Source organism: Sebastes umbrosus, chromosome 2 (genome assembly GCF_015220745.1).
Source record: "Sebastes umbrosus isolate fSebUmb1 chromosome 2, fSebUmb1.pri, whole genome shotgun sequence".
NCBI lineage: Eukaryota > Metazoa > Chordata > Actinopteri > Perciformes > Sebastidae > Sebastes > Sebastes umbrosus.
Genome location: NC_051270.1, coordinates 23,426,314 through 23,435,587, shown reverse-complemented (window position 1 = coordinate 23,435,587; position 9,274 = coordinate 23,426,314). Strand labels below are relative to the sequence as shown.

Below are 9,274 nucleotides of genomic sequence, written 5' to 3'. Positions count from 1 at the left end.
CGTAATATTACGAGAATAGTCATAACTTTACGAGAATAAAATTCATAAAATTACCAAAATAAAGTCATACCTTTACGAGAAAAAAAAGAAAATAACACGTACAATTACTACTTTATAATATTATTACTTTATTCTTGAAATCTCAGATGTATTTATTTTCCCTCAGTGTGGCCCTAATACTGCGTCCTACCATAGACCTACAACAATGATACATAAAAATGAAAATGTGAACAAAAGAACAGTTATTCATTTCCATGTTTATAAATCCACAGGGAGCTGAAGAGACGCAGGTTTCTGAGAGACCCCTGACCTAACCACTAACCACTAAGCACTACCTAAATAATAAATACTGACGCTGCAACGGAAGAAAAATCATCCGGAACTAAAGAAAGACAGGCAGAGTTGAGGGAGGACGCAATTGAAAGACGCACGTACTGTATGTTGAACTGTCTGATAAAGAAGAAAACAACAGCACACAACAGTTATGAAGATGTCCTCTGATATATATATATATAGCAGGACAAATAGATGACCTCATGTCTAGACACACGTGTTCAGTACATCTGTCTTCATGGAGGAGAAGCTGCTCAAAGACTCAGAGGATAACAGCGACTCCTGTGAGGAGGTGCAGGTCGGTGAACTGTCACACCGGTCCACATGTTGTTCTACAGCTGAACCAGCAACAAGGAGACCACAACAACCAGGTAAACAAGCAGGGGGAGGGATTATGACTGAAGTAGTGTGGTTATATTGTCTCCTGTCTTAGCTGTTAGCTTTATTATCTCAGCCATGTTCTGTCACAGCTCCTGTAAAACTGCACTCTAGTCCTCCACTAGTCCTCCTCTAGTCCTCCACTAGTCCTCTACTAGTCCTCCACTAGTCCTCCTCTAGTCCTCCTCTAGTCCTCCACTAGTCCTCCACTAGTCCTCCTCTAGTCCTCCTCTAGTTCTCCTCTAGTCCTCCACTAGTCCTCCACTAGTCCTCCTCTAGTCCTCCACTAGTCCTCCTCTAGTCCTCCTCTAGTCCTCCACTAGTCCTCCACTAGTCCTCCTCTAGTCCTTCTCTAGTCCTCCACTAGTCCTCCTCTAGTCCTCCTCTAGTCCTCCACTAGTCCTCCTCTAGTCCTCCTCTAGTCCTCCTCTAGTCCTCCACTAGTCCTCCACTAGTCCTCCACTAGTCCTCCTCTAGTCCTCCACTAGTCCTCCTCTAGTCCTCCACTAGTCCTCCACTAGTCCTCCTCTAGTCCTCCACTAGTCCTCCTCTAGTCCTCCACTAGTCCTCCACTAGTCCTCCACTAGTCCTCCTCTAGTCCTCCTCTAGTCCTCCACTAGTCCTCCACTAGTCCTCCTCTAGTCCTCCACTAGTCCTCCACTAGTCCTCCTCTAGTCCTCCACTAGTCCTCCTCTAGTCCTCCACTAGTCCTCCTCTAGTCCTCCTCTAGTCCTCCACTAGTCCTCCTCTAGTCCTCCACTAGTCCTCCTCTAGTCCTCCTCTAGTCCTCCACTAGTCCTCCACTAGTCCTCCACTAGTCCTCCTCTAGTCCTCCTCTAGTCCTCCTCTAGTCCTCCACTAGTCCTCCTCTAGTCCTCCTCTCTTCAGCAGCTCTATACTGTATTACTCTCTCAGCTAAAGTTAAGAAAAGGTCTGTGTGGCTTGAATATGAGCTCAGATAGATCCCCAGTAGTTCATGAACGTTTGGCCAGATGTGTTCGTCTGGGGGAAAGCTCAAAGCAGCTTAATATTTGCCCACCAGATGGGGTAGTATGGGTCACTTAGGTATATTGTATAAAGTATTCTGAGCTAATAAAGAAGAATTTGAATTATATTGTATATGTTTTGGATTTGTTTCTACTATACTGTATTATATGAAAACTATGGCTTTCTTTTGGCCCACTTACAATAGGTACTTTAATCTCATGTAATGAATGTATCCTAAATAAACTGACCATATCCTGATATTTGCAGGTGGAATTTCATTTCATTCTCACTGTGCAATATCATTTTCCACTTGTGCAATTTTGTTAATAGTCTGTTTATTGTCAATGCTGTATATACTGCTCCTATTTTTATACTTCCTTCTATTTAAATGGTTCATATTTTGTTACACTTTGTTTAGCTCTTTTTTTTACTGTGTTAGCTGATGCTTCTTGTTTTTTGCACTATCCCCTTTGCTGCTGTACGCTGCTAATTTCCCCACTGCGGGACTAATAAAGGAATATCTTATCTTATCTTATCTTGTTTATTTAGACATTACATTCTTTAACCAAATATACCTGTAGTCATTTCTAACAGGACAGCTTTTACACTCAATATCCACCAGGGGTAGCAAGTGTACAAGACAAAAGACAGCAGTTTTTCCAGCCTGTGTTCAGGAACTTAAAGGGAAAATTCACCTTAAAATAGAATATACATTTTTTTATTATTATTTCATCTTTATTTAACCAGGCAAGACAATCTAGAACACATTCTTATTTACAACGGCAGCCTGACAAAAGGCAAAGCCTCTTGAGGGAAGGGGGTAGGGGTTAAAAAGAAATATCAAAAGTTACATATGACAACAAGCATTACATAAAAGAAAAATGCAAATAGGCAAACAATCAACAGACAGTACCAGACAAACAGTAGGTTATCAGGCAATACAACAACAGAACAAGAGTAGCGTATACAAGCAGTAGGACAAACAGGCAAAGCAACGGCAGCAGCCAGACAACAAAAACCTGCGTGGGATAACATTAAGCAGCAGACAGACAAAGCTTAGGGAATAGTATTTGGTCGGGAAACAGCTGAATCTATCAGCCACAATGTACGTAATAGAGGTTTTGGTCAGTAAACTGTTGAGATGGAAATTAGAATATCACCACTTGATCAGGAGATATTTTGGGGGATTTGGTTACGTGATGTTTACTCTTTATTTAGGTCCAAATGATGAATAGGACTTACAGCCTTGAATCAAACTAACTTCAGCGTTGTCAGAGTTTACCGCTGCCTATTTTCGTGCCTCTAAAGATTTATCTCTAGATAACATTTTCAACAGGTAAAAAAAAGGCACAGAAAAGAAAGAAGATCTTCATGTCAGCCTGTACTGGACCGCTTTGACCAGCAGTACAGTCAGGAACTTGGCGGCCTGTGGGAGTCTGCAAGGTAACTTTTCTCTGAAATGATTGTTGCAGCATACACACAGACAGGGTTTGTACCATTCCTTCATCAGGATTGCTTTTTCTCCCGCAGAGCAGTGCTCCTGGATCCTCCCTCTTGGCAGTATGGGGTCATGCTCAACCGCTTCAGCACTGTGACCGGCATCACACAGATTCTCCAATCACAGGGCTTTTCCACATTGCTGCCACATGCAGGTGTCTCCACGTTGCTTTGTGATGGCCCCTCAACATACCAAGCTGGAGAAGACTCTCTCTTGCCAACCGACTACATCTCCAAGTGCCCTCCTAATGACTCCCGTCTCCAACCGGACAGCGCCTCTCATGCGCTCGATCAGGACCTTCAATCAGAGCCTTCACTCAGTTTGCCCCGTCCTACATTACAGTGTTACATCCATCCGTACCCGCTGCGGTTTCCCTCCCAGGCTTACAGGCCTGGCCAGATGAAGCAGTACTACCTCCTGAATGCTGCCTCCCTGCTTCCAGTGCTGGCTTTGCAAGTCAGAGATGGGGAGAAGGTTTTGGATCTTTGCTCTGCCCCTGGGGGCAAAGCCTTAGCCATAATGCAGTGTGCCACCCCAGGTAAAACAAGTGTTTCTAAAGGACTTTGCAAACTTTTGATTTTTGTTTTGTATCAAGTAAAGAGGTATAAGATAGTGGATTTATTTAGTTTTTAACACAAGGCGGTAGAACATAAAATAAAGCTATTATTTATACACAAAAACATCTTGTTGAAATGTGTTAAGCTTTGTTCTTAAATATTTATAGTGTACTTTGCATATAAGTTGTTGCAGTTGAATCTAAGAAATATTTTGTCTGCTGTGAATAGCCTATTTGCATTGAATATTGATAATAAGCAATGCTGTCCTATGTTGTGTTCCAGCACTCCTCTGCTGTAATGAACCAGACCCTCACAGACGGGACTGGCTGGCCAAAACCCTGAAGTCTTTTCTGCCTCAGTCACTGATCAGCAGAGTGGTCGTTTCCGCACAGGATGGACGGTCTTTTGGGCAAAGTGAAGCAGGAATATATGACAAGGTGAGGGGAGTAATGTCAGCTTGTGGTTTGAATTTTGCTTCAATGTACAACAAATTGAGTTTTTTCAAGGCAGTGGTTAGAAATGAATGAGAACAGCAAGCCTTTGAACAGAAGCTAATAAGCCCAGCGGCCCAGCAACCATTTATTCAAAACAGGAGCCAAGAAGAGGCAGACAAATGGCCGGGAGGTTTCAAAGGACTCAAAGTGACTGATAATGTACCAAACCGAAAGCACAGAGAGTAAGCCACAGAGTGAACAAAGACTGAAAGGCATTAGAGAAGTACAAACAGACTACCGTGTTGTGGCATAGAGGACAGATTTGTTGGAAGATTTTCAGCTGAGGTTTTAAGTTTCAGAGTTTGTGTTGGAAAATACAACACGTACTTGGATTATTTTACAGACCTCCAGCTTTTGTCTGCTGTTACATTCATTAATTATTTACATTTTCTTACTCCTTCCCTTTTGCTTTTTCTTCTTTGATCCTTTCTGCCTCTCGCTGCCATTACACTCTTGAACTCTCTGACTCTGAATGACTCACATTTCTTGCTCTCTCTCTCTCCGTGTTGCAGGTTTTGGTCGATGCTCCGTGTTCTAATGACAGGAGCTGGTTGTATTCTGGCAGCAGCCAGCAGGGGGAACAGAGACTGAAGGAAAGAGGCAGGCTGCCTGCGCTCCAGGCTCAACTGCTTAGGTAAATCCAATCCCCAACATAGAAACATGTCTGCTGTGTGTTGCCCTTGTTGTAATCTCCTATCTTCCTACATGTTGTAACTCAGGATATGTGAAGATGGTCAAAAAACAACTAAAATATAACATTGTTTTGTTTCAGATGAAGAATTATGAAATATTCCCCTGCGCTGTACAGTTGCACACAGAATAATGTAAACACTATAGAAAATGACTTAATTGAATAATCACAATTGCAAAAAGAGATGTCAAGTGACAATGCATTAGGATGAATGGCAATTTGCATCATCTGTCAATTCAGCTCTTTAAAGGTGCTAAATTTGATATCCAGAGCATTAATATAGCATCAAGCAACTATTTGCTATGTAAAGATATAGAGGAGTAATGTCTACCTGAGCAGAGAATGAAGTCACCCTCCCTCTGTGTGTGCTGTAATCCGAGCTTCTCCGCGCTTTGTTGACATTGCCGGGCCGGCCGCACATGCTTTTAGTGCATGTTTGTGCATGTGAGTGTGTCCCACTGGCTAGGTCACGGCCGCTGCCCTGCACTGCTGATAACACCGTCCTGACCGATGTCGTCGTCGCAGAAGCCTAGCACCCACTTTCCGGTGTTATGTCTGTCAGCACTTTCACCGTTATCTGCAATGTTAGTGCTGTTAGCTGTGAGCCAACAGCGGTATGTTGAGAGCCATTGAGAAGCAATAGAATGCTCCCAATCCGGTATTTAGCACCTTTAAGATATGAACGTCAAAGCAACCGAAGACAACTCTGAGAGGAGGCTGTATCATATGTGGTCAAATTGCAGATGTCAGTCAAAAGATTATTTACAAAACAAGACATTTGAGGACGTCATCTTGGGCTTTGGGAAACACTGATTGACATTTTTCACCATTTTCACATTTTATAAACCAAACAACTAATCGATTAATCGAGAAAATAATTGACAGATTAATCGACAATGAACATAATCGTTTGTTGCAGCCCCTACTTTAGAGTTAAAGACTACAGAACCGGAGATATCGTCTTTTTGTTCCACGCATTCTTAATTTTCAAAACCTGGCGCCTACATTACCCATAGTGCAACTCAACAGGTTAGTCAGAGATTCGGAGGTGTTATTGAGCTGTTAACCTCAAGCACAGATGAGGTCTCACTTCATTCTAAATCCACACCTCCAGATTTTTTCAATTTTCAAACTTGTAGTCTTCAGACCCAGCCGACGCTGACTCAAGTGATGTCACCTGAGGCAAATTATCAGACTTCGCACAGCTCCCTCTGGAGTCACAAAGGGCTTAAACAACTTTTTTCACATATGCAGTCATACTCCCAACACCTGTAAACAGACTTTGATGTGTAAAATCATGAAGTAAACTATTGGTCTACTCTTTACAGGTCTGCGCTGTCAGCGGTGCGTCCAGGGGGGGTTGTGGTCTATTCAACTTGCACTCTGTCCAGCTCTGAGAACTATGCTGTGGTTGAGACAGTGTTGAACGACTGTCCCGAGGCTGAACCCGAAGACCTGTGGGAGGAGGTTGCCATTCCTTTATCAAAGTACTTCACATTTAGTCCTGCTCACCTTGCTCATGGACAGACACCTCACAAGCCATCCCTGCAGCCACAGAGTGGCACCTCGTCCTCTTATCACCACAGACTCGGGATTTTAGTGGTTCCTCAGCCCGGCAAGACCTGGGGACCCATGTTTTTGTCTCGGATTAGAAGAAGGGAATAGTGTGGATCCTCCTGTGCAGAAAAGATATGTGGAAACAAGTGTCTAAACATACACTTTTTCCTTTTTTTAAGATGCAAAGTACCTCATGGAACTGGCTTGAAACAAACTAATACTAACACACATTTGACATAATAATGTTGTGTTCACAACTTTTTTCCAAAACAATCAGTAATTGCAGATTTACTTGTTTTCCTTGAGCTTTTGCAACCCACCCTCTTTTTATTTATTATTATCCTGATTTATTGTTTATGGAAACTACTGACACTGCAGATGTACAATTAGATGATATCACCTGAACATTGATAATACTATAAGACTGCAATGTCATATTAAAAATTCATTCACAGTGTATTCTGCTCTTAGTGAGTGTGAGTTTTAGTTTCTAAATACTCTTTAAGTGGTAGTAGAAAACGAGAGAGGACATTATAAGACTTGGCACCACAGACACTCGCATTGAGAATCTCCATCTTCCGAGCCTTGAGTCAGTAAATCAGGTTGCATTCATTAAATTTTAATTACCTCCTGACTTGAGTCATCACTGAATCATTTAAAAGTTTCTATCTGAACACTTATGACTGATATGTTTATTGGCCTGTGTTTGTTTTTGAACATCTAAGTGCCATAACTGTATTGCAAATGTCAACACATCAACATTACACACTCAACAGGAGGCTGAAAGTTTCCTGTCTGAGAGATTAGTTTAATAACCAGGAAGAGCAGTAATGGTATAATTAACACAGTTTCTCTTTCTTCCTCTCTGCGTTGTCCTATACTCAGAATTAACACATGCTTCAAGTCTCACTAGCGGTAATCATCCATCTGTCATCTTACCCTCCCTTCAGTGTGATGGAGAGGGCAGTTTCATCTCTTATAGTGGCTCATTATACCTGCGTGGACTGTCATGCTTGAGTGAAAAGTAGACTACTTCATTGCAGTGTTGTGGCTTTTCATCAGACTGTGTGATTGCTCAGACCAGAAGTCGAAAAGGTGTTTTGAAAGTAACTGTAGACAATAACACAAGAATTCATATGTTTTTACCCTTTTTGAACATAACAGACTGACGGAGTGTGCTGTTGCAAAGGCACTTATGTGTTCTTCCGCTCAAACGTGTAATAAGGCTGGTGGTTGTGAGCGAGCCTGTGAGATACTGTCAAGGATGTGATTGCTGAAATAGGAAAGGTACAAGAGCCTCACACCGGTTTCAACTGACTAACCAGTGGGCAACTCCGGGTCAGAAAAGTGAAGCCAATGCAGAAGTGCCTTAAACTCTAATAGCCAGCAGGGGGCGACTCCTCTGGTTGCAAAAAGAAGTCTGATTGTATAAAAGTCTATGAGAAAATGACGCTACATCTCACTTGTAAACATGAGTTTATGGTCTCAATTACAAGTTTCAAGTCTTCTTCAATACAGCATGATGTTCATTTAGTAAATTATGGTCCCATTTAGAGTCAAATAGACCATAAAGCAGGGGATGCTTTAGGGCGTGGCTACCTTGTGTTTGACAGGTCGCTACCACGGCGTTGTCCGATCTGGGAGTTGTCTGTGTTTTTGTCTTACAACTTTTTTTCAGTTCATGACAGTAACCTATAACCTTTTAGGTCACCTAAAAATGTCTTCAGTGCTTGGTTGTACTTAACTCCACCTTATTGTGTCACTTCTAGGCCCAATTCCAATCAGGCCCCTACACCCTCTCTCCCACTTCCACTTCATTTGCATGTTCGCGTGGAGAGTCGGCCATATTAAGTGCCATCCCAAACCAGTTAACGGAGAGTGGAAGTGGGTTACGAAACCCTCTAACAGCGAGTCTGCATCAATGACGACTTACATTGCCGACAATGTACAACGTCCTTTTGTGAAAAAAGTAAACTGCTCAAATTAAGAGACATATAACATATAACGTTATACTGACGTTAACAACTTAAAGGTTACGTTGTCTTTAGGATCATATATATCCTTGTCTAGTCTAGAAAACGGTAGACATGTTCATATGATTGCAAAGTGTGTCATATTTATATACAACATATATATGTATTATTTTTTACCCATACCAGCAGCTATAACCCCATAATGATCTTTAACTGTGCATTAATACTGCATTTATTTATACTCTACATTTAAACTAATATTCAGATTTATTTATACTAGTCTTCCATTTTTACACACTTAATCATAGATGTCATTTTTCAGCATTAATATTTGCACTGTTATACTGTATATGGTAGTATATATAATTTAAATATTATTTATATTTTCTTATAAATTATCTGTTATATATTTCTATTCTAGATTAGGAGCAACTGTAACATAACCCAATTTCCCCCCAGGGATCAATAAAGTATTTCTGATTCTGATATTTATTTATAGTTTCCTTGCCGGAGAGAGGGAAGTTGGTCCTTAAGCTTGCCGCTCTATTCACAGTATACCTACACCTTAAAGAAGGGTGCTTCATTGAGCTGTGAGCGTGACTAAAAACAAAGTTCACTCCAGCACGGAGTGGGAGGGTGTAGTGGCCGGATTAGAATTGGGCCCTAGTTGCAAATGACCGAGACGGCGACGTCCAAAATGTCCAACTCGAGGCTTCAAAACGGCAGTCCACAAACCAATGGGTGATGTCACAGTGACTACGTCCACTTCTTATAAACAGTCTATGCGACTACTCTGCGTGGCCATA

General features: G+C 41.7%; 1 protein-coding gene across 1 annotated transcript; it reads left to right on the top strand.

Annotated features, from left to right (window-relative positions):
* Positions 1-392: 392 nt before the first annotated feature.
* On the top strand, positions 393-7,129 carry nsun3 (NOP2/Sun RNA methyltransferase 3). Its single transcript, XM_037760406.1, has 6 exons — positions 393-704; positions 3,035-3,141; positions 3,229-3,734; positions 4,036-4,190; positions 4,760-4,881; positions 6,267-7,129. Exons 1-6 carry the CDS (start codon positions 537-539, stop codon positions 6,601-6,603), a joined length of 1,395 nt encoding a protein of 464 aa, XP_037616334.1. The 5' UTR covers positions 393-536; the 3' UTR covers positions 6,604-7,129.
* Positions 7,130-9,274: the final 2,145 nt, after the last annotated feature.

What these genes read in the sequence shown, in the direction of transcription:
- nsun3 (XM_037760406.1), top strand. Translation starts at nt 537, where the DNA reads ATGTCTAGACACACGTGTTCAGTACATCTGTCTTCATGGAGGAGAAGC. An exon ending in AATGCAGTGTGCCACCCCAG is followed by an intron (nt 3,735 to 4,035) that starts GTAAAACAAGTG and finishes GTTGTGTTCCAG; the next exon opens with CACTCCTCTGCTGTAATGAA. An exon ending in AAGCAGGAATATATGACAAG is followed by an intron (nt 4,191 to 4,759) that starts GTGAGGGGAGTA and finishes TCCGTGTTGCAG; the next exon opens with GTTTTGGTCGATGCTCCGTG.